General features: G+C 44.9%; 1 protein-coding gene across 2 annotated transcripts in view; it reads right to left on the bottom strand.

Annotated features, from left to right (window-relative positions):
- CD40 (CD40 molecule) overlaps positions 1 to 16,497 on the bottom strand; it is a 62,171-nt gene extending 45,674 nt beyond the window's left edge. Inside the window, exons 1-2 of one of the 2 annotated variants that reach the window (XM_063425496.1) lie at positions 16,326 to 16,497; positions 16,019 to 16,166 (exon numbers count right to left, since the gene is read on the bottom strand). In XM_063425496.1, the coding sequence (XP_063281566.1) occupies positions 16,019 to 16,069 (51 nt within the window). In that variant the 5' untranslated portion in view covers positions 16,070 to 16,166; positions 16,326 to 16,497. Of the gene's footprint in view, positions 1 to 16,018 lie in introns of both variants that reach the window. The other variant, XM_063425497.1, reaches the window with a different exon arrangement.
- Positions 16,498 to 26,198: the final 9,701 nt, after the last annotated feature.

Below are 26,198 nucleotides of genomic sequence, written 5' to 3'. Positions count from 1 at the left end.
TTGAGGGGGCAGTTTTGTAATTTTTGTGCAACTGGAGAGAGGGGACTTGAACCACGGAAAGTCTTGGACTTAATATCAGACATTCCTAAGAGACTGTTTTTTAGAAATTCGGATCACAATACTGCTCTTTGCCATTCACATACTTATGTGCGTGTATCTTACATTATTGTATTATTGCATCATTGCTGTTTTATCATGGCGATTGGTACTGCTTGTGTCATCTCAACTTGAATTAGGCCAAAAATTTTAGAAATGTAAATACCACTAACTGGATATATATTATATTCAACTTGGCTGCTTTCATTTTCTATATGATTCTTAAAGGGACACTGTAGGAACCCAGACCACTTCAGCTAATTGAAGTAGTCTGGGTGCTGTGACCCTTTTGCGCTTAGTGCTGCAATGTACAGCTTTGTTTTCCTGGCACTATAGGATCCCTTTAAGTCAAATCAGTGTTTAATCAAGATACCACAGTATATATAAATAGCATCCTTTAGGTCTCTCGAAGTTGCTTTCTTCCTCATTTATGAAGTCGGTAATTTCCTTGCAGGTGTTTTTTTGGGGCTCCCAGGGGATTCAAACCCAACATAATTCAATGTAGCATGTCATATATTATATTAATACAAAGCAGCACCACTTAGTTTATCTCCTGTCTGATATATAGTTTTTGAAAAATGTATTTGAATTAGATGTTGGCAGAATCAATGCTTAAAAGTCCAAACCTGGAGTGCAGCAGAAAATTTAGGTTTAATTTCATATTTTTTTTTGTGACAAAAGAATGAACAATGATTCTTACTATGTATTTTTTATTTTTTTTTGTTTTCTGTTTTATCAATTGTCCTTTACTGTCGGCTTCACCGCTTTTGTACTACAACTAACGATTCCTATTTGTAGCCCGCAGCCATCAGTTGTTTTTTAGTTTGAAACTCTTTTATTGTCATGGAGCAATGAAGAGCATAAGAACATTTTCACATTCAACGATTATAAAAGCTATAGAAATAATGTTTTTTACTCAAAGCTAAGCTTACTTAATATAAAAATGTGCAGTATCATTTAATACCATATTTCTGTTAACCAAGAATGGCCGGTGATAGCTGTTGTGGCGTTACTGGCGTGTATGTACTAATCTACCTGCACTCAAAAATAAAGAATTAAAAAAAAAAAAAAAAAAAAAATAAAAAAATAAAAGCTATAGAAGGCGTGGCCAAGAGCTTGAAGCGGACGGTCGCATGGCCGCAGACCTCCGGGCCTGAAAACTGAACAACCGAGATTCACGGGTTCCCACACCCAACAAAAACTAGCCGAAAGTGTGCCAAAACTCTACAAGAACCAGATGGGTCGCAAAAATAAAAAGGCCAAACCCGATAGCCCCCTTCAGAACAGGGATATCGGGGAGCTGTGGCGGAAAGCACATGAGGCAGCAGAGGCCAAGATGGCGTATCTACACGGGGGCTGCTCCGACTTTACAGAGGGCTCCTCAGATGAGGAAGGGAGCGCATCCATGGTGGTTAAACCAGCCCCAGCGACAACACAGGCGCAGCTTCGTGCGAAAACCCCCACACCAGTAACTATGGAGGCGATTGGGGAATTAATGGCGACCCACCATGAAAGGATCGCGGCCGATGTGGCCCTCATAAGAGGAGACATAAAGGGCATAACGGCGAGGTTGAGAGCGGTGGAGGCCTCCCACACTGACCACACCACCCAACTTGCAGACCTCCAAGCGGCGGTCCGGGTACTCCAACAACAATCCTGGCGGCATGAACAACAAATCTCCGCACAGGAAGACAAGAACCGCAGGAACAACTTAAAAATTCGAGGAGTCACCGACTCCATACCCGACGAAGAACTGCCACATTTGATCAGAAGGCTCATCGACGATCTGCTGACCCCTAAAACGGCGAAAGCAATCGCACCGGAAGGTCTCTTCCGCGCTCCGAAATCAGCGAAGGCCCCGCCGACTGCCCCGAGGGACGTGATAGTCCAGTTTCAGTCCGCCAAAGACAAGAGGGCGGTGCTAGAAGCCACAAGAAAGCGAGCCACCTACCAATTTGAAGAGATGAACATCACCTTCTTTGCAGACCTGTCCGGCGGGACACTAGCCTGGAGAAGATCCATGCAGGCATTTACGGCCCTGCTTCGGCTACACCAAATCAGGTACCGCTGGGGACCCAGCCGCACCATACATATTGATAAAGGGGACTCTAAACACATCATACGTGACATGCAAGAGGCGGTGGGGATATTGGGCCTTCTCAACTTGCCCGCAGGCTCAGTCACAATCGCGCCGCACCCAACAGACTGCACGGCCACACTTGGAGGTAATGCTGTGAATGCCCCAGAGTTTGTCCCCCGCGGGAGGCCTTCGGAATCCAGCGCCAGGGCTACCACTTGAGGATGGACTCATACCCATACGTACTCTGTGGATACTGCACCAGTCCGCAATGCGGCAAAATGTGCTGAGTGACTGACACTGAAACCATAGTTACACATACGTTACTTTCTCAACTCGCATTTTTTGAGTTTTGTCCCCCCTTTTTTTCTCCTTATTGTTTATTTTTCATTTATTTTCCTTTTATTTAATATGTGTAAACCATCATTAATGTCATGACTCTCAGATTTTGAGCTGCGCAACTATTCACCTAAAGTACATATAGGTCTAGGCCCTACAATAACTGTGTCTCCAGCCTGCATGCCCCATGAGACACGATATACATAAAGTGCACCCGCGAAGTCCTCAACAAGCCGGGGAGTAAATGTAGGCACACGCATCCGGGGTGTACCACTCGGCGGCACGGAACCTGTACCGGGAGACATAGCATACTTCAGGCAAGATAGTAGGGAGAGAAGTGACACACTAGGTACACGAGGCACATATATTCCCCCTCCCCCGCTTTAAGATTCGGCTGACCTAGCCATGCACAACATACTTTACCACTTGCTCCTACTAGCGACATAACTTCTTTGTTTTAATTAAACACTTGCTGTCATCATAGTTTTTAACAAACGGCTCACTCTAACAGGGCAAACTGACCCACATGAGGGTCATTACTCCTGATCCGAACAATTGCCTTGCAATATATGTAAAGGGGGTCACTGTCATACCATACGTAGCCTACCCAGCATATTCCTCCCACGACGAGGTGCTAAACTGACCCCAAACGGAATCGCACTCACTATAGCCGTGTCGAGCAACGTACACCTAATTTACTATACTTATTATACCAATGCTACCTGTTATCTCTGTACGAATTCTCATTTTAAAAAAAAAAGTGCTGTTTTGATCTACTTCGCCATACTATGTTAACTTGTTTCGAAAATGCACGCAGCAGCTGTTGTGGCCCTGTATGCCTTATTGTCTTTTTTATGCACAATGAAAATAAAGAATTTAAAAAAAAAAAAGCTATAGAAAAATGCTCGTTAGTTGGCATATTGTGTATGACATTTTCCATATGTTTGCAATAAAACAGATACAATAAAATATAAAAATGATAAACGATCTAATGAAATATAAAACAAAAGATCTTTAACCCCTTAAGGACACATGACATGTGTGACATGTCATGATTCCCTTTTATTCCAGAAGTTTGGTCCTTAAGGGGTTAAATTCTCTTTACCGATTTGTGCTAACTAGTGAAGTCTAATACCTCGGTATAGCATATTAGATGTGTATTGTGGGGCTAAGGGGAACAAACCTTGTTCATCTAATGTAAAAACTGTTATATTGCCATATTGCTAAACTGCTAGGAGTGGTTGGCCTGCTATGACTCCGATTAAGTACCAATCTATAAATTCAAAAGTAGATTTCATTTTGGACTGAGTGGAGATGTCTAGTAAATTGATATATGGTTGCCAAGTGATGAAGATTTTTTTCATTTAGATGCATTTGTTAAGTGAAGCCCCCAACAAGTCCATGTGGAATAGGAAAGATATTGTTGGTGGAAAGGGGACGATCCAGCATTGTAGTATGCTCTTACTGGCCGCAGCCAAAATCATATGGGCTAGTTTAGAATCCTGGTTCGAATCTTACATCCCCCACAACTTCGCCGAAGCTGAGGAAATCTGAAAATATTTACCTGTAACTCTCAATATATGTTGTGCGACTTGTCTCCAGAATGTTTCAATTTCTACACAGCCCCAAAAGCAATGATAAAAGTGCTCGTCCCACACTTTAAACAATGGTCAAATCCAGGCCCGGACTGGCCATCGGGCACACCGGGCAAATGCCCGGTGGGCCGCGATGGCTGTGGGGCCGAGGCCGGCAGGGGAGATCACAGGATCACCCCTGCCAGCCCCTGCAGGGCCAGCGCTACCCGAGCGCCAGCCCTGCTCTGTGCCTCCATGGGCCGGTGGGGAGATCAAAGATCTCCCTCACCGGCCCACAGGCACTTCTAGGCGTCCGCCGGCAGGAGAGGGAGGGAGGCAGGAGAGAGGACCGGCGGAGCTCTATCCAGCAGCTCCGCCGGGTCCTCTCGCGAAATCTGAGCGTTGCGGCGGTTACCACGGCAACGCTCAGATCTCGCGAGAGTGAACTCTAGCCTGCAGGGGCTAGAGTTCATGCTCACCACTGGACAACCAGGGAAGGATGGCAGAACGGAACCCCTCCTCCCCCCAGGCAACACGGATCCCCCCAGGCAGAACGGACCCCCCCCCTCCTCCCAGGCTAAAGGTAAGGGGGGGGGATATATATATATTTTTTTTTCCTTAATTAATAAAAAAATCTATTTAAATGTAAATAAAATATACATTCACACTCACACACACAGCACCCCCAGACACACACAGCACCCCCAGACACACACAGCACCCGGACACACACAGCACCTAGACACACACAGCACCCCCAGACACACACAGCACCCCCAAACACACACAGCACCCAGACACACAAAGCACCCCCAGACACACACAGCACCCAGACACACACAGCACCCCCAAACACACACAACACCCCCAGACACACACAGCACCCCCAGACACACACAGCACCCCCAGACACACACAGCACCCCCAGACACACACAGCACCCACACACACACAGCACCCCCAAACACACACAACACCCCCAAACACACACAGCACCCCCAGACACACACAGCACCCGGACACACACAGCACCCCCAAACACACACAGCACCCTCAGACACACACAGCACCCAAACACACACACAGCACCCCCAAACACACACAGCACCCAGACACACAGCACCCCCAAACACACACAGCACCCAGACACACAGCACCCCCAAACACTCACAGCACCCTCAGACACACACAGCACCCAAACACACACAGCACCCTCAGACACACACAGCACACACAGCACCCTCAGACACACACAGCACCCCCAAACACACAAAGCACCCCAAACACACACAGCACCCTCAAACACACACAGCACCCTCAAACACACACAGCACCCAGACACACACAGCACCCTCAGACACTCACAGCACCCTCAGACACACACAGCACCCAAACACACACAGCACCCTCAGACACACACACAGCACACACACGCACACACACACATATATATAAATATAATATATAAAATAACCCTCAGTGAGTTAACAGACAAAGAAAATTCGAAACCTAGAATGTGACGGCACATAAAAACACCCTCACACACAGCACCCCTCTTACATACACACACTGCGCCCCTCACACATACAATACGTCCAAATAAATATATATATATATATATACATACATACATACATACACACACACACACTACAGCACCCCTCACACTGCACCACTACACACATTACGCTCCAGATACACGCTAGATCCCTTACCCTATATGCACTCTTAATCCTCTACACACACACACACACACACAATCTCCTATACACACTCTGAGTCCTTTACACAGTAGATCTCCTACACACACACACACACACACACACACTGCACCACCTACACACACACTACATTCCTTGTCAGCAAACACATACAACATTCTCTAAACACACCCTCTCTACAACCCCCACACACACTACAGCCCGAATGCACACACTCGCTACATCCCCTGTAACACTATGCCCCCTATACACACACTCTCTACAGCCCCTAGCCACACATATTACACCACAAACACAAATGAAATTGACCTATTTACACAATACCACACACTCTACACACACGCAATCCCACAAGCAGGCTCCAAACACATGCACCATACACTTTCCTGGCCCTTTTGTCCTCTGGTATCCCACTTGTGGAGACACCAGAGACAATTTAAAAGCAAACACATCGCAAGCATGTTATTAAATTTGCTTGCGCTGCACAGAACAAATTCAGGGCCTTTTTCTAATGCCAGAGCTCTTCAGCGGGGCTCTGCGCATTGAACCAACATGCTCACTTTGAGAGGGGGCGTGCTTGTCATTAGTGATGACAAAACACACCCTCTCTGGCCCCGCCCCCTTCATAGGGGGCCGCTCTGATTGAAAAATGCCTGGGCCTAATTTTCTTCCCAGTCCGGCCCTGGTCAAATCTATTTATTTTAACAGAAATTTTTTTGAGGAGAGTAATACACGTGGTCCATGATCTTTGAATGCATTTCCTGCTCTGAGCTGTTGGAAAATATGTTATCCACCAAGATAAGCCTAATTGTGTGGCTGTATGGTCTAGGCTGTTTGAATTTGAAGTTAAAGTGAGTTTATTGTATATGATGAAGTAGTTGGTTGTGTGAGTGGTTGTTCTATAGAATTGTCCCAGTCTTCCAAACCAAGGTGTGGTAATATAGTGCCTATCAAGCTACGCTTCTGTAAATATGTGAAGAAAGGGACATCAAAGCTAATTTGTCTTTGAGTTGTTGAAATGCGTAAACTGATTTATTGGTATATCTAAAAAATTGTGTATGTTAATTCAACCTGCTGCCGTCCAATAGGTATATGGGTAATGGGCTTCCCTGTCTTACTAAAAAAAAGGGAATAAATCTGGTGTGTTGTCTTTGTAGTCCTGGTAGTTGTCTTACCATTTCACCAGTTGTTGTTTTTTAAATGTAAGTTTTGATTTTTTTCCGTGGTACCTGACAAGTCACCTACGCCAACAGAGTTTGTGGTTCAGCTCCGTGAACTACAGTTCCCTTAAAGTCTAGATGAGCATCACAGAAAGTGAGGCTTTTGGTTGTAGTTCATGTGTACACAAACAAACTTCCGATATTCCTTGATTAAAATCTAATGGCTTTATTGTCCCCGTAGGGTTTAAAAAACAAAATTCAATATCCAACCAATGCCAGTAGTGAACAAGTATCATTAAAGAGACACTATAGTCACCAAAACAACTACAGCTTAATATAGCTTGTTCCTGCAGGTTTTTGTTTTAAAAGTAAACACTGTCTTTTCAGAGAAAACACAGTGTTTACATTACTGTCTAGGAACACCTCTAGTGGAGGTCTCTCAGAAGGCCACTAGATTTGCTTCCTGGGTCAGTGCTGCACAATGTGGAGCATTGACGATCAATGTCTCCACGCTCTGCATGGAAGCCCTGAACGCTCCTCATTGAGATGCATTAATTCAATGAGAAAAAGCTGATTGGCCAGGGCAGTGTTTTGCTGTGCAGGTGCATAGCCTCCCAATGCTTTCCTGTGGGAAAGCATCGGATTGGCTGATATAATGATATCAGCCAAGGAGACGTAGCCATCAGCGAGAAGACCCCCATGGTGCTGGAAAAAAGATTAAATCACCTTTTTCACTGGGGGCAACGGCCCGGCCACCTTATCTTAGGTCTTAGAGCTATAGTATCAGGAATACATATTTGTATTCCTTTAAGTTAGCAGTGCTGACTCCTGGACAATTACAGCTTCTACGTGTTTCGTTTTACACTTTACCACAAAGTCTCTTCCTATAGTGTAATACGAAATGCAGAGATTAGCTCGGATTAGCCAAGTCGAATGTTCTCACTACTTTTGAAGATGCACTCCATGCTGGAGACCTTTCCTATTCAAGGAAAACACTATTCAGAGCCCTTCCAATTATTAAGCCCCTAAAAACTCACTTGATTTTCAGTACAAAGAGCAGGCGCCACTACATCCTTAAACTAAAAGAAATTTACCCAACTGCTCTGTTCACACAACCCCAAGCCTATTGTGGCAATATTTGTGTACGGTGTGGATTTTCAAGACTTCATTCTGTTTGGTCTTATGCTGGTTTTTCCATTTTTGTACCTTACATGCCAGTAGGCACTGACAAACTTATGGTTATAGAAATTTTGATTGTTTGACATTTAAATAAACTGATTTCTCTACAGCTCTTATATTTAACGGTTGTTTTTAATAATTGAATGTCTTTGTATGAGTAAGTTTGAAATTCTCATGCATTTTGTTCCCCTTTTTTTATTTCCCAATGGCAGTTTTGGTCAGTGTGCAAAGCTGGTACATAAATACCCTATTTTTTTATTCCTCCAAAGTCCCTGTAATTATCCTGTAAAGAAACACAAATGTCAAACTAGTCGGGTGGTTTCCGATGTTTGCAGACCAACATTAAAGGGACACTATAGGGATCATAACAACTTTAGCTTAATGAAGCAGTTTTGGTGTATATATCATGCCCCTGCAGTGTCACTGCTCAATTATCTGCCATTGTGATATTATTTGTGATTTTTAAAAAATAATATCAGGAAGTATTACTTTACTGAGAGGGTAGTGGATGCATGGAATAGCCTTCCAGCTGAAGTGGTAGTGAGGGAGTTTAAGAATGCGTGGGCATAAGGCTATCCTAACTATAAGATAAGGCCAGGGACTAATGAAAGTATTTAGCAAATTGGGCAGACTAGATGGGCCGATCTACCGTCACATTCTAAGTTTTTGCCCACACAGACCTAGCCACACCTCCCCTGGCTTGGTAGTGGGTACAGGCAACACTATCTACTGATTCCTTGTTAATCTGTTATACCAACTAAAGGACAAATAAACCCTGTCATTATAATATTGCACCCCTATCACCCAATAGCATTTTTAAAGGCACTTGGCTGTTTGTAACCTTCGTTTAGTGATTCAGTAGAAAAGCCCGCAAAAGCACCGCAAGATCACCAGTTTTAATATCAGCCTATCGAGCGAGACCTATCAAAACGAACAATTAAATAATAATTCAAGTCCTTATTCAAGACAATAATGTTTTCCGAAATCTACGGCTTTGCTGACAGATTAAAGGTTTCTTTTTGTACAGACGGCAGTTATTTTTTCAGGACAGGTACATCGTAAAAAGACGAACAGAGGAAGCTCTCCAGAGATAAGAGCAATTCATTAGCCAGGTCACTGATAGTCAAGAATAATCAGTGCCAGTTAAGAGGAAGTCTATTATGAACAGGCTGATTTTTATGGTCTATGAATTAACATAATGTTTGTTAGTGGACAGGTCCATTTAAACTCTTCACTACACCCTACGCTATTGTATCCATGGAAAGATCATATGAAACCAGGATGTATAGCCAACTAATGAAATAACTTAATTACCCACTCAACAAAATATTTATTACTATATGTTTTTACTGCAGAATTAATGCAAGTATAATGTAGTAGTGATTATATTGTATTCCTTGATTTTAAGATCAGGTTTACATATCCGTACCTGGAACCGAGGGTTGCCCACTGTTTTGGAGACATTATGACATTATGCAGGACCTAATTATTCCTGAAGGTCTTCTTCCATCTTCACCTCTCATCAATAAGGATGCCAATCTACTGCTGTACGTAATGAGTGCATGGCAATATAAAAGAAACCTGCATTTTTAGTGCTTGAGCAAGTACCCCTGTTAGACATCTACATATAGCTAGCTGCCTATCTTGTCTTCAAGAATACTCCAGACAGTTTGTGTAGTAGGGATATCATATTTTTAAACATAGGAAGTACGTTAGAGTGCTAGCTATAAATATCCACAATGGTCTTGCTTGTTGGATTCTTAAGAAACATGTGACTATTATAGTGAAGTTTCCAGTCTTACAAAAATTTGATTTAGATGTTTTCTCATGATTAATTAGGGATATTATTTACATCAACCAATGCAATGGCAATATGCCCTAATGTATACCTTCCGATATGCCTTTACCTTTCTAGAGTTAATGGTTTCTATAGGTACAGTAGCTGTAAAAGTAAACCTTACTTTTATGTAAGGCACAAGGGCTGACTGAATGACTGGCTAAGTAAATTGTTCTTAGGTGAGTGAGAAAATGTGTGAATTTGATAGGAAGGTAAATGTAACTTAAAAAATATTGTTTTGCGGGGGCGGAGCCAACTGCCTAACTAGACGGATGCACACTAAGAGAGATCCGGAGCAATTGCATTGTTCACAGCAGCTATCGGCCCCAAAATCTCGACCAGGCTAAGGACTTACCTGCTCCACACCCGATGGGGAAATGATCCAAAAAACTCTGGGCCGATAGGAGACCGGGAACCCGAGATATTGGCACGTTTATGCAGAAGCCTACAAGGCCCGCACCAACAAAGATGGCGCCGGCGGCGGTCTATAGCTCAGACTCCTCTGATGCAGAGAGTTTGCCAGAAGACCTCTCCACCTTTCCAGAGGTACACAACACAACAGCTCATGTTTATAGAAACCCATACAGATATCACGTGATGGAATGAAGGTCCCCATTCTGACTACATGTACACACTTGCTCTAAGGATCTATATATCATGTAATTTAAGGTTGTTTGGAAGCACACAAGCACAACAACTTAAAAAACTGGAAACTATCTCAAGCAATAGAGTTTAAAACCCGCAATTTCTATCTCCCCCTCTGACAAAGCCCATACTTTTAAAATGCTAACCACCCTTTCACCACATGCAAAAGACAACCTGCACCTCTTTAATCAGACCCCTTACTAAATCTATTAAAGCTTTTTATTTTTACGCCACTAAAATCCACTCCTCATCTCTCTTTTTACCTATATGCAGGGTAGGAGTCATGTGACCCCAGTATTGGGCAACACGGTTGATACAGAATGGAATCAGCCAGTAGAGATGTTGATTTGGAAGCTGTTACCCCTTGTCCTATTAATTTTATAAACAAAAAGATCTGGTATGCCTAATGCAACACACAGGAATGGGGGAGTCGGACTCTTGGTGTGTCGCTCAAACCGGATAAAAATAGGGTTTCACCTAAAAATCTATCCAAAGATATCATGGAGGGTAACACCCTGAATGCAGTGTACGTGATCCAGGAGCTAAATTACAAAAATGGCTAACGTGCAAAAATAGTGATCTAATAGTAAAGTTAGAAGATAAACAATAAGTTATGAAAAAAGTGATAAAACCTTATGAAGTGAGCACTATCTCTATGAAGAGACAGTGGGAAACTGAGTTAAAGTGCAACCATTCTGTATGGTGTGTATACCTTTAAGAACTGCTATAGGCAGAGTAAATGGAATAAACACCAAGTTATATACTTTTAGTGAAATATATAAACCTTCTGAAGCAGAAGAAACAGTATATGCAAAACTGATTCCTGCAGTGCAATATATGTGTTATATCGCTGAAAAAGCCACTAGAACAATAATGGAAATGATAAAAACTGGATGTAGATAAAAACCAGTTTATTCACAATTTAAAAATATATGTAGATTAAAAATATAAGTCAGGAACGAAATCCAAAATTGTTACCAGCACAATGGATATGGGTGATAGGAGTCAGCCTCAAGGACCGGTTCGGATGGCTGCGGATGGTGTAAAACACTTTCTCTTTCCAGCTGCCGGTAAAGACGGCGTGCGTCTCAGACCTCGCTCTGAGAGGTGAGTATTGCAAACCTCCCGGTCCGGGACTGTGAAGGCTTCGCGATCAAGATGTTACTCCACTGGCTGGGACATAGATGGAGTCCGAATCCTGATTGCTTAGTCTATTAATTTTATAGTCTATACTTTCTAATCAAATCTCCACTCATATACAGGCATGACACAATGGCAGAAACACATCCCTACCCTATGGAGAGCAAAAAACGGGTCGCAAGAGTATTCTGAGAACGGACAGCAGCTGAAATAGCCTGCCCTTCGGTGGGTCCCCGCTCAGAACTCAAGCTGGTTTTAGCTCATCTTGTGCCATTACAGAGAGAACATATCTAAAGCATATCAGACTGGTCCCACCCATACGGGCAGTCCAGATCTGAAATGCCAGCAAGTTCTCTCTGCACGAGAGATACAGCAACCCCAGACGATCGTTTCGGCCTTGTTAGGCATCATCAGTGAGGCATAGCTGATATCTCTCTAGGCACCGTGAGCAAGGGGTCCACGTCTGGATTACCCTTTAAACTTATGGAGAGCAAAAAACGGGTCGCAAGAGTATTCTGAGAATGGACAGCAGCTGAAATAGCCTGCCCTTCGGTGGGTCCCCGCTCAGAACTCAAGCTGGTTTTAGCTCATCTTGTGCCATAACAGAGAGAACATATCTGAAGCATATCAGACTGGTCCCACCCATACGGGCAGTCCAGATCCGAAATGCCAGCAAGTTCTCTCTGCACGAGAGATACAGCAACCCCAGACGATTGTTTCGGCCTTGTTAGGCATCATCAGTGAGGCATAGCTGATATCTCTCTAGGCACCGTGAGCAAGGGGTCCACGTCTGGATTACCCTTTAAACTTATGGAGAGCAAAAAACAGGTCGCAAGAGTATTCTGAAAACGGACAGCAGCTGAAATAGCCTGCCCTTCGGTGGGTCCCCGCTCAGAACTCAAGCTGGTTTTAGCTCATCTTGTGCCATTACAGAAAGAACATATCTGAAGCATATCAGACTGGTCCCACCCATACGGGCAGTCCAGATCCGAAAGGCCAGCAAGTTCTCTCTGCACAAGAGATACAGCAACCCCAGACGATCATTTTGGCCTTGTCAGGCATCATCAGTGAGGCATGGCTGATATCTCTCTAGGCACCCCACCCTGAGTCTAGCAGATTTACTACGACATTATTTCATTTCTAAGAGAATACTTTCCAAGGTTTCATGCAGGTAAATGGATTATAAAATTGTGATTTACTCACAACTTCCACTTGTCAATGACATACGAGAACCTTGCCAACACACACCTTTCAACATTTCAAATGGACAAAGAGGAATACTTTAATTTTAGTGGTGTGAGTGGGGTGTGACCAGGGACAGGGCTGTTCTGGGAAATTGTGGGTGACTTACTAAAAAAACTATTTCTGCAACTAAAATGTAAGTTAGAACAAGAAAAATGTAGGTTATTTATTGTGGTAGGACCAACACGATCTCCACACATGCGGCTTGCATCGATCGTACAGATTCAAGTTGCTGCACACTTCTGTATGGTAAGATAGACACTGCCCACTCTTGGGGCTCACCATTCGCAACTTCACTTCTGGTCTGTGATTGGTCCTGTCACCCAGATGACCAGTGGAACCTATTTAACTCTATTTAAACCTATTTTGCCCCTAGCTCTGTGCCCTTTCATGGGTCTGGTTATAGTTCATAATTCACTTTGTATTTTCTGGTTTGTCTTGGATTTTGAGTACTTCTCTATCCCTGACCTGGTTTGTAGTATATTTTTTCGCTATCCTGGTTAGTACCTCCAATTACCCATATATCTGTTATCCAGACCTGGCTTATCTATTGACCACGCTTTTTCCTAAGGCTATACATTAAGCCCAGCCACTCTAAAGCCCGGTGATATATCTATAATGTCTCTTCTGTGGCTTACCCACGTTCTGCATATAAGGGTATATCCTCAGTGACATTTACACAGCCTGATTCATAAACACATTTATTAAGACACATTGTGCAGACTGGGACGAGAAATCCACCAAAAATCTATATCTGAAAGTTGAATTTGCTAGACTTGCTATTTTTCTCTCTCTATTACTATATGACTAAGTATGGCCAAAAAATGATGTAAAAATGGTTCTAAAACAAAGAACACTTTGTAAATACTGCTGATTTATATATATCCAGTAATTTTACAGTGGAAATAAGGACACATTTAATGCTGGTTTAAATCTACAATGCTATTCTATACTATGTAGAAGATACAGTATTCATTCAAAGATTTACATTCCTAGCAATTTTGACAAAAGTAACAAAAATAGTTTTGCAGGTCACATAATAGAGTGATTATACTAAATTTACTGCCAGGACCAACGATGCTTGAGGTGACAATTTGGTAAACATTGCATTATAATAAAACAATGTAAATTTGACATCATTATTGGTGTACTGATTGGGTATCAGAAAAGATTGAGCAAATAAAGCTGGACTAGCACAGCATTCACAAGCACAGTTAATGTACACTGTCTTGTTAATTTGATTTAATCAAAAGGTCATTTCATAATTAAACCGGCTTTTGTCACCAAAGCCAACCTCATCCCTCACTTGCATTTGTTTTGGTAATCCAACTATTTTAGCACACAGATGTCCTGGTCTGCCCTAGATTAGTAGAGTTACATTCACAAGCAGCAGCTGATACCCAGGACTGTAACTCCCTCTAATCTCAGTCAGCACTAGGCCATACATGTTCTAACAGTAAAGTGCTCCTCTTACATATATTATATTACATGACATTTGTTAAAGGAACACTCAGTAGTGACTATGGTGCCAGCAGTGACTATGGTGCCAGCAGTGTCCAGTACCATTCCACAGTAAGATGTCAATTGGTTTAAATCGGGAGTGCCCAAAAGGTAGAACCCCAGATGTTGGAGAACTACAACTCCCATGATGCTTTGTATGCCTTTAGAATGCTTACGAATGACAAAGCATCACGGAAGCTGGAGTTTTAAAGAATCTGGGGATCTACCTTATGTGCACCCCTGGTTTAAATACAGTGTGAGAACCAACCTGGCTACCGCCAGGCAGCTAAGTCCACATCTCCTGCATCTGGTTTTCTTCAGCAGGAGAATCAGAATTGCTCTTTAGAGCAACGCAGGGCAATGCAGCATCAGCTAAAATGCTCTCAGCCAAAGAATGCTGTCCTGCGTCGGCCATGTTTTATATTACAGAAACACCCGGTTTTGCCCGCTGCAGAAGACCAGAGGCAGACAATGTGGTTATGGTCCCTGGTGGTATCTAGGCACGTAAACAGTTTAATGACATCTCACTGTGGGATTGCGCCAGGGCAATCCTGGCACCATTACCACTACAACCGGCATTATAAAGTATCCAGTACCCCTAATTGGCACTATTTACACTTAATATACACAAACACACACACACGCACGCATATTGCAAGTATATTATCTGTTAACACAGTAACATAATTTCCCTCTGCAATGAATAAGTGAAAGTAAAAGTATCCCACATTATGAGTAATAATGTAAATTACAAGAAAGAAAAAAAAAATGACTTCATTAACAAGATAAGGTAAAAATATAATTGGTCATTGCTGACTGAATTCATACATATTTTACTACCTAATAAAAAAAACCAAATGCACTACATATATATAAGAAAAAGTCACTTATCTGTCAATTTTAAAGGGTTACACCAAGCACCATGACTACTTCAGTGATTTGAAGGGGTCATCGTGCCTGGAGTCTGTGTGTGCTGCGTTTTGTTGGTTGTGAAACACTGCACATAGCGAGTTTATCCCCTGGCAGCATCACGGGGCGTCAGCCAGCCCGGAACAAGAGTTCCACACTTGCTCTTGTCAGTTCTGTGCAAATTTCAATGCACAGTTGTCCATTGTGACACTGTCAGCCAATGAATGTGCGTCAGGACCGACATCATCTTCTGCAGCTCTGCAGCGGCCAGATGTTACAAACCTGCCTATGTCGGAGACCCGGCACTCGGCAGGACCAGGTAACAGCTCAAATTGTTGTAAAATAGTTTGACCCATTACCAGGGAACTGGCACCAAGGTACTCCTACCACCATAACCACTAACGAGTGCTAACCATTTAAGTTCTTAAGAAACAATTACATATCAAGTCAGTCACAATAATGTGTCCTGAATAGTTATTTAAGAAAAGTATTAAGCTAACCAATGTGATATCTTTTAATTCACCAAGTAAAGTTAATTCACACACTGTAAAATAACAGGTTAGAACAAATAAAAGAGAAGCAATAAATGTAACTCTTACCTTGTAATTGCAGCCCAGAAGCGCTAAGATCAAATACTGCAGTGATTTCATAGCAACTCAGGTATCTGAAAATATACTGTCACTGTATGGAATATGTCATCAAAATGGTCCAGAGGGTAACTCTAAAGTCACAAGGATACCAGTCTTTCTAAGAAGAATTAGTGTCCAGATAAAAATAAAAAAAATATTTTAACAGAATACTTCGGATATTAGTGACCAGATTCTAAGAGTAGCAGCAGAGGTTTTAAAAAGAAACCATACAAAAAGCAACTATTGCGTCCCAAACATTAGCAGAGAGAATACATACATATGATCAACGCAACAGACGATCAGTCACAGGGTTCAAAAGAGTAGCAGGAAGCAGAAGAGAGATTTGGAAATACGAATATAGAAGCAACGACGAGCGATAGGTGACTAAAAGCTGCTGTAAACAGAAGAATGGTTTTGGCTTTTAACAAATGCTCCCAGTTCGTTGAATAGACACGCCTATGGCAATCCCTGATATTGTGTGATAGTGAAAGTGAAACTAGGAACTTAAACAGAATAGTTTTGAAAGGGGGGCTTTTTCAACACAGACAGATCTGGGAAACAAGAAAGATGGTACTTTTTTATTAACTCTCTGTGCAGCTGGTTTAACTCTTTGACTGCCAGGAAAGAGCAATCTGTTTGGAAAATTAAAAGTTTAACAACTAATTGGTAACTAAATAATATAGCGACATCATTTAATTATGTGCCGTATCCAGGCAATGCTTTGCTCACATCTCTTTGACGTTGAGAAGATAGTGACATAATTCTGCTTGAAAGCCCCTCAATAGATCTTCCTTATGACATTTCCTCTAAAACCGGTGGATCACCCAGTCCGTGCATTTACAGTTATCAAAACATCACGTGTAATTATTTGAGTTAATATTCCACAATCTCAGGGGAATACCAATGACATAGCGAAAGAACATTCAATGTTACATACTAATCTGTGATTTTTTTGAACAGGTTGTAGTGCAAAGAGTTCATCATTCCCTGATGCCATGCACATAATTGCTCATAAAGATGCACAACGCATCGCCTCATTGACAGACGCCACTTCTGTCTACGTACTTGGAGTTCACGCTTATTACAACTGTTGAGAATTCCAAGGGACAGTTGTGTTTTTTGACCTTTCTCTGTCCCATTTTCCCATGAGAGGATGTCTCTACTATATTAACAATCGTGTCTTGAAATATTTGATCAGTGACAGCATTTTCAAGGTCAGGCATGGTATTTTTATTAATCACTTTTGTATGTAAATGAGTATATTGAAATGGCCACCTGTAAATGTATGTAAAAAGATCATATTAGTTCAGATTCCACACCAAACCACGAAAGACAGTAAGCAAACATGCTATGTGGGTCTAAAATTTATCTTTTCAAACACAAAATGTCTAACTACCGTAAAATAGAAGAGGAAAGAACTGCACATTACCAATAAACTTTACGAGTAAAAATTATAAACAAAAAAAAAAGAAAAATTTCAGTCGATTTTGTAGATGGATTAAAGAGTTCTGCTAAAAATCAGTCAGTTTAAAGGTCTGTGATATTGATGTGACGCAGGCTAGCTTCCAGGGATAAGTGAGCCCAGAAATCATAGCTATTTCCTATGTGTAAGTGCTAAGAAAGAATGATGCTAGGGAAATAACAGGAATAATCTTGACAATTATACTTGCAACCAAAAAAAGAAACAAACAAAACATCATAGGAACCCCTCCAAATAAACAGAGTGCTCTGTTCACTGTCTCCACCATAGGTGCAGCACAATATAAAATGAGCCCAGGAGATGGTCACTTTCCTAGGTCTTTGACTTGACTTCCCTCAAGTGGCTAGTTGTCCCCAAGTCCAAAGACACCCCCTGAAATATATCCCGACCTAATAATAGTGAGAACGAGTTTAGGCTCATTCAGAGCACTATGATTGTCTTGAAAGGAAAAAAAAGGTTGCCTGTAGCATCTAGGGTCTGCACAACTTTAAGAAGGGCAGGAATGAAGCAAAGTATCTGCAGGTACCATTACAGCTTGTTGGATATCTCACTACACCTATGGGGATTAATATAAAGTTTGTATGGAGTACGGCTTTCCACAAGATTTTGGATTGTATCTGCGGGAATTTGTACCCGTTCAGCCAATTAAGCATTTGTGAGGTCAGTCACTGAATGTTGGACGAAAGTGTCTGACTTGCAATCGGCATTCCAGTTAATACCATTGTGATCAGTGGGGTTGAGACCAGGGGCATACCTAGAGCCTTTGGCCACCCCCCTACCTAATGGCACCTGGGGCGGAACGCCTTCCCCTTAGTACGCCACTGGTTGGGACCAGGGATCTGTGCAGGTCATTTGAATTCCTCCGCACTACACTCATCAAACCATGTCTTCATGGAACTTACGTTCTGCAAAGTCATGCTGGAACAGAAAAATGCATTCCCCAAATGGTTGTCACAAACTTAGAAACATAAAATTGTCTAAGACGTATCCTGAGGACCCTTCACTAGAAATAAGGGGCCTTGCCAAACCCCATACAAACAGCCCCAGACCATTCTCTTTCCTCTGCCAAGCTTTACAATGGGCAGTATGCATTCTGTAAAGTAGGGTTGTTCAGGCATCCACCACACTTTGTAATAACTGTGCAATATTTTTGGAGTATATAAACAAAGTTTTCATAGAATATCTCCAGCAGTTTGTAATCTGGAAGATATTCTGGTTTATTCTCCCAGCCTCCAGTTTTGCCACTAACATACACCCTGTTCAAAATTATTATGCAAATTCACATTATTAAGCAGAGCACCATTTTCATGAAATATGGGGAAGAAAAAGGATCTCTCTGCTGCCGAAAAGAGTGAAATAGTTCAATGCCTTGGACGAGGTATCAAAGAGATCAAGAGAGCAGCTGCTAAAATACCATTACATATTGAAGCTGCTGGTGCCTCTGGAGTCCCACGGACATCAAGTTGTAGAGTCCTCCAGAGTCTTGCAACTGTTTATAAACCTTCTATTCGCCACCACTAACCAAGGCTCACAAGCAGAAATGGCTGCATTGGGCAGAAAAATACAGACTAATTTTCAAACACTCCTGTTCACTGATGAGTGCCGTGCAACCCTGGATGGTCCAGATGGATGGAGTAGTGGATGGTTGGTGGTAGGCCACCCTGTTCCAACAAGGCTGCGACGTCAGCAAGGCGGTGGTGGAGTCATGTTTTGGGCCGGAATCATGGGAAGAGAGCTGGTTGGCCCCTTTAGGGTCCCCGAAGGTGTAAAGATGACCTCTGCAAAGTATGTGGAGTTTCTGACTGTCCACTTTCTTCCCTGGTACAGAAGGAAGAACTATGCTTTCTGTAATAAAATCATCTTCATGCATGACAATGCACCATCTCATGCTGCAAAGAATACCTCTGCATCAATGGCTGCTATGGGGATAAAAGGAGAGAATGTCATGGTGTGGCCTCCATCCTCCCCTGACCTCAATCCTATTGAGAACCTTTGGAGCATCCTCAAGCAAAAGATCTAGGAGGTTTTTATGACATCTTGCAAACAAATTCAAGCAGAAACTGTCCAAAAACTCACAAGTTCAATGGATGCAAGACTTGTGAAGCTGCTATCAAATAAGTGGTCTTTTGTTAAAATGTAACATGACCTGTTAAAATGTTTAAAAAGTTAAAATGCTGTTTTAAGTTTGATTGAAATAGCTTTTGATTTCAGTAAATATGCTGCAAACACAACAAATGACTATTTTCAGTTCTTTACAACCTATAAAGTGTTTTGAAACTTACTGTGTGTAATAATTTGGAACAGTGCATTGTAAGTATTTGATGTTTAAAAAAAATACTGTTATCATTAGGAGGTTTGTTCAATAAAATTTGAATTGTACTCTTAATAGTTGATAACATTAGAATTATGCTGACTGTTATTTACATCAATTATTTAGGTAAATGAGAAAAATATCATTTGCATAATAATTTGGAACAGGGTGTAGATACCTAGTACTACAGTTTGGGTACATTATATCAACTAGAGGGCTCCAAATGGATTCTAAAATGTTAATAGCAATTCTCGATTGGCCTCAGCCTACAGATTGTAAGACCATTCTGGACACCTCTATTAACACAGCTGGCTATTTTAAGTGGTTCTGCTTATGTTTCTGACAAAGAAGGGTGCTCAAAACCAAATGATGGCGTTCTATTGGAAAAACTCAGACATTGGCTTCTGTCTCTGTATTGGCGTATTGTGATACTTAAAGGGACTCTCCAGTGCCAGGAAAACAAACCGTTTTCCTGGCACTGCAGGTCCCCTCTCCCTCCCACCCCCCATCCCATGTTGCTGAAGGGGTTAAAACCCCTTCAGTGACTTACCTGTATCCAGCGCCTGTAACAGATCCCCCTGTTTTGCGTTGGATCTGTAATATATGTTGTACCATCCTCCTACCATGTTGCCTGGGAACCTCTACTTTTTGTTTTCCTGCCATCATCCACATTGCCCTGCACCTAAGGACAAAAACCTTTTCTGGCCCTTTAACTGTGTTGTGCAAAGAATGGGTACGTTTGATATGGCACTTCGGATACAGCCAAAGTGCCGAAGTAGTCGAAGTGGCAGCCATTCGACAATCCAACACTTGGCGGCGGCCATTTTAATGCAGTCGAACACGGTCAGCGGTTTGTGCCGTCAAATCCCTGAAACGGAAACCAGCCACACATTTGAACGAACACCGCTGACCTGTACCTTCCCCTACCCTTCGATACTGCGGCTGGAAACTAAGCCCCATTCGAAGATTCGAACACACGTTCGAATGGGACTTTGTCATGTGAAATAGACTGCCCCTCAACTAACGACCACCGCGGAAGTTTAACCCCGTTTTACTTCGACACAAGTCGAAGTGCGTTCGACTATTCGAACGCCGCCTTCGGAAGGGACTTTGTTATTTTTCAAGGCAGAAATAGACCGACCGCACAGCCTGAATCTGTGGAACTGTTTTGGGCATGCAAACAGGCGTGCGGTCAGTCCAAAGAGACTTTTTAATATCTCTGGAACCCCTGAACGGATTTGTATGAATTTTGAATATGTTTGTCTCCAAGTTGTGTTGTTCCTAAAAATATAAGTTTTATTCCTGTGTGATGAAAAATCATAAAGTTATAAAAATGCATAAAAAGTATAAGTTTTAGCTTGGAGATAATTGAGTAGATACAGTAAGAAACTCAATTATTTCCCAAGCAGAGGGGAGGGAATCTGTGGGATGAAACCATTGTCTGATTGGTTAATGTCTAATTGTCTGTGGGCGTCTCCCTTGCCTGGTAGCACTGCATAAAAGCAGAGTGTGTGTCATTAAACATCAGTTCTACTTCACCCTCAATCTAGAGTCCTGTTCCTTATTGGGGGTAACCGCTATACAGGGCCGTTTGAAGGAATTTGGGGGCCCCAAGCAAAACGGACATGGAGGCCCCCACATGCACGCTCAAGGTCTGGGCCCCCCGGCGCCTGAACCCCCTACCCCCTGCCCCCCCCCCCCCTGAGTCCGCCCACAGGGATGCAGTGTCTGCAGGGCCGGTGCAAGGATTTTTGCCGCCCTAGGCAAAAGTAAAGTTTGCCGCCCCCCATGTGACATCACAGTGCCCCACCCATATGATCTGCCATGTTAACTAACACAGTGCTGCAGTGCCGCCGTGTTTACAATAAAAGGCCTGCAGGGACAGGCTATAGACACCAGAACCACTACATTAAGCTGCAGTGGTTTTGGGGACTATAGTGTCCCTTTAATGTGAGGTAAATTAGAGATTAGTGCCACGAATAATATACTAGATTGCCTACTTACAACCAGATGAGTTTGTGTATGTATGGGATGCAGTGTGTGTGTCTGTAAGGCAGTGTTTCCCAACCCATTCCTCAAGGCACACCTACCAGTCCAGGATTTAAGGATTACCCAGTTTTGTCTAAGGGGTTTTTAGAAAAAAAAAAAAAAACACCTTAGACACAACTGGGTCACCCCTAAATCCTGGACTGGTAGGTGTGCCTTGAGGACTGGGTTGGGAAACACTGCTGTAAGGGATGCACTGAGTGTGTGGAAGGGGTGCATTGTGTGTTGCTGTGTGGAAGGGATGCATTGCTTGTGTATGTGTGTCTGTGTGTAATGCATTGTGTGTTTTTCTGTGTGCAAGGGGTGCATTGTGTGTGTGTGATGGATGTCAATCTCTCCCCCTACCCTCGTCAATTTCCTTCTTCTCTCCCCCTCTCCAATTTCCTTCTTCTCCCCCCCCCTCCAATTTCCTTCCTCCCCCCTCCAATTTCCTTCCTTCTCCCCCCCTCCAATTTCCTTCCTTCTCCCACCTCCAATTTCCTTCCTCTCCCCCTCCAATTTTCTTCCTCCCTCCCCCCCCTCAAGTTTCCTTCCTCCCTCCCCCCTCAAATTTCCTTCCTCTCCCCCTCCCTCAAATTTCCTTCCTCTCCCCCTCCCTCAAATGTCCTTCCTCTCCCTCAAATGTCCTCTCCCCCCTCCCTCAAATGTCCTCCCTTCCTCTCCCCCCCTCAAATTCCTACCTCTCCCTCCCCTCCCTCAAATTTCCTTCCTCTCCCCCCCTTCGAATTTCCTCCCTTCCTCTCCCCCCCAAAATTTCCTCCCTCCCTCTCCCCCCCACTCCCTCAAATTTCCTCCCTCTCCCCCGCCACTCCCTCAAATTTCCTCCCTCCCTCTCCCCCCCACTCATTCATATTTCCTCCCTCCCCCCACTCCCTCAAATTTCCTCCCTTCCCTCTCCCCCCCACTCATTCATATTTCCTCCCTCCCCCCTACCTCCCTCAAATTTCCTCCCTTCCCTCTCCCCCCCACTCATTCATATTTCCTCCCTCCCCCCTCCCTCAAATTTCCTCCCTTCCCTCTCCCCCCCACTCATTCATATTTCCTCCCTCCCTCCCTCAAATTTCCTCCCTTCCCTCTCCCCCCCACTCATTCATATTTCCTCCCTCCCACCCTCAAATTTCCTCCCTTCCCTCTCCCCCCCACTCATTCAAATCCCCCCCCTTACTCAAATTTCCTGACACCCGGCGGGCGCGCGAGGGAGCACTTTCCCTGGCTGAGTGCTTCCTCTTCAGCTCCCTCGCGCGCCGCATACTGATGCCGGAGCCGGAAGATGACGTCATCTCCCGGCTCCGGCATCAGTACGGTGCGCGAGGGAGCTGAAGAGGAAGCACTCAGAGGAGAGTGCTCCCTCGCGCGCCCGCCGGGTGTCAGCAGGGCCAGCCTCTGGGGGGCCCTGAGGTGACCGGCTGCTGGGCCCCCCAGGAGAAGAGGCTGGCCCAGTGGGAACATACCGGGGTCGCAGGGCCCCCTGCGACCCGGTATGTTCCCACTGAATGTGGGGCCCGGACGACCTGAGCAGTCCGGGTCCCCCAGGACCGCATGCCCCTGCCGGCTCTGCTTGGGGCCCCGGGCCAGCTCGGGGCCCCAAGCAGTTGCTTGTTTTGCCTGTCGGCTAGCGACGGGCCTGCCGCTATACAGCAATTCACACTAGCTCTTGTAAGAGCTTCTTCACTTGGAACACGACTGGATGCTGAGAATACTCCTCACTGATCGGGAAGATGACACCCTCCAGCGGTTGAAACCCTTCTGCTACACAGGGTAACCGCTGTCCCTCGGCGCTGGGTCAGGCTGAGCCTACGCTCCTCCCTCGCCGACATCAGCTGGCAGGGGAGACCTATTGAGCGTGCGCGGCCGGCAGTGGGGGAGACTTAATGCGCATGCGCAGCAATGCCACGCACGCGCATTAGACCTCCCCATAGGAAAGCATTGAATAATGCTTTCAATGCTTTCCTATGGGGATTTCGGCGACGCTGGAGGTTCACATAGCGTGAGGACATCCAGCAACGTTATAGCACACTTTTCGTATTCTATGAACACGGAAGTGTCCTCTAGTGGCTGTCTAGTAGACTGCCACTAGAGGAGGACTTAACCCTTCAAGGTAAATATTGCAGTTTATGAAAACTGCAATATTTACAGTTGCAGGGTTAAGGGTAGTGGGAGTTGGCACCCAGACCACTCCAATGGACAGAAGTGGTCTGGGTGCCTGGAGTGTCCCTTTAAATCAGAGGCATACCTAGGTTACAGGGTGGAAACGTATTCCCCCTCCCCCTCTCATTGAACAGTAAAAAAATATTTAGTGTCTGTCTCTGTACCACCCCCAACCCCCTTTTGCTAGAAAAATTACATGTATATACTGACTTTGACACACACATTCATATTCACATTTAATTCCATTTATATACAAATGTGCTAACACGTTTACGTCAGATCGGGTATAAAATAAGCTTGTTTTTATTTTGTAATCAGGGCCTTTAAAGAGACATTATAGTTCCGAACGTGCAACACAGGTTGCCTCTGGATCAGACCACTCGAGTTTCCCCCTGTACACCTTGGGAAGGGGGATCATGACTGCTGCCCATGTATGGAAGGGGGGGGGGGCTGGGCTAAAGTGGATAAAATGTTACAAAGATATGGGGTTTGGGGAAAGGAGTGGGGAGGAGACTTACCAGTCAGCAGAGACTCTGGAAGGAAACTGGTGAAAATTTCTGTGCTGGCTGGATTAGGCCCTGAGAAAAAAAAAAAAAAAACAGAACGTTTTAGTCCCTGTATTACACTCTGTCATCCTGTGCCCCCTCCACATACCCGCACGCATGGCCCACATGTCTGAACCTGACCTGCTGAGGCTGCTGCAGGAGTACCAGGTCTCCCATGGTCGGGGAGCACTGGAGGCGTTGGTGTCCGGTGTCACGGCGGTCCCTGGGACTGGCCCCGAGGAGGCGGTGTCAGTGGATGGAGCTGGCGGGCGGAGGGCCCGGCGGTCGCGGCCTCCGTCGCGCTTATCGCCTAGCCCGGTGCGACACGGTGAGAGGAGAAGTCGGCGGAGTCGGGAGAGCGGTGGTGCCGGAGCTGCGGTGGTAACGTCCCCAGCGCTGGAAGGAGGTAGGCAGAGAAGATCTCGGCCGGTCGGAGTGGAGAGGGTCCAAGATGGCGGCGAACAAGATGGCGCCGGCATCACCGGAAGATTGCGCAGTCCGCGCGCTTCTCTTCCGGCTCCACAGGAAGTGACGTTGGCACGCACGGCACATAGTGTGCGTGCGTCATCCAATGAGGTCATCACGCACAGCGGGTACATGACGTTGCCGCGGGGAGGAGTGCGGACGTCACAGGCTGTGCGACTGCAGAGTGCGCCGGAAGTTGGACCCGGAAGGAGGAGAGCCGGACCGCGTTAGGGCCCAGCAGGCTACCGCGGGTCCCCGGAAATATCTGAAGGAGGGAGCACAGAGTCGGCATCAGATACTGAGGAGTTCCATGGAGTCCCAGGGCCAGGTCCTGCCCCAACGCCCAGTGAGTATTGCGCTAGCGCTTGGGCTGTGCTGGCAGGGGGGTCAGGGGTAGGACAGGGTGCTCAAGGTAGCTGGCAAGGGTTGCAGGGGCAGGGGGAAGTAGTTAGTTTGTTGAGGGCTGTCCTGGAGAGGCTTCCCGGTGGGGGCCCCCCTTTTCCCTCAGTACCCTCACCCGTGGCGGTCGGTCAAGCAGGTGTGGCGGGCGTAGCGCGCCCGTGCCTGCCGGGGTGTGAATTGTCACCCCTGGGTGGGCGTCAAGGACAAAATTTTAAGGGGTGAGTTTGTGGATCTCCTCTCCTTGGTCTCTCCGGACCGTGAATCGGTGGACAGGCCGGGACGAGGGGAGATGGGGGAAGGTGAAAAAGGTAAGCAGTTGCCGCGTACCTTTGGGAATTGGCTCCAGGGCTTCTGTGTGTACGCGGGTATTCTCTCGGGGCAGTGGCCAGAGCGGGCCCCGTCATTATTTGGATATCTGGATTTGATTTGGGGGGCCTATAAAATTTATGGGGGTCAGTGCTGGTTTCGTTATGACCAGCAGTTTCGCCAGAAAATGGCGGTGAGTCTGGGTATGGATTTTTGGGTGCAGGATGGCAGCTTATGGCTGCTGCTGATGACCCCTTGTCGCCCGGCCCCCTTTCAGCGATCCGCCGGCGCGCATGCTGGAGCGCCGGCGGGACCGCGAAAGGGAGTATGCTGGCTCTTTAACGAGAGCCATTGCCGATGGTATGGGTCCTGTAGATTTCGACATTCGTGCTCGCACTGCGGCGGGGCTCACCCAGCCTCGAGGTGTTTTAAGAAGGGGAAGCAGGG

This window comes from Pelobates fuscus, chromosome 6 (assembly GCF_036172605.1).
Source record: "Pelobates fuscus isolate aPelFus1 chromosome 6, aPelFus1.pri, whole genome shotgun sequence".
Lineage (NCBI taxonomy): Eukaryota > Metazoa > Chordata > Amphibia > Anura > Pelobatidae > Pelobates > Pelobates fuscus.
The sequence above is the reverse complement of the archived record's forward strand: the minus strand, read 5'-3'. Positions and strand labels throughout refer to the sequence as shown.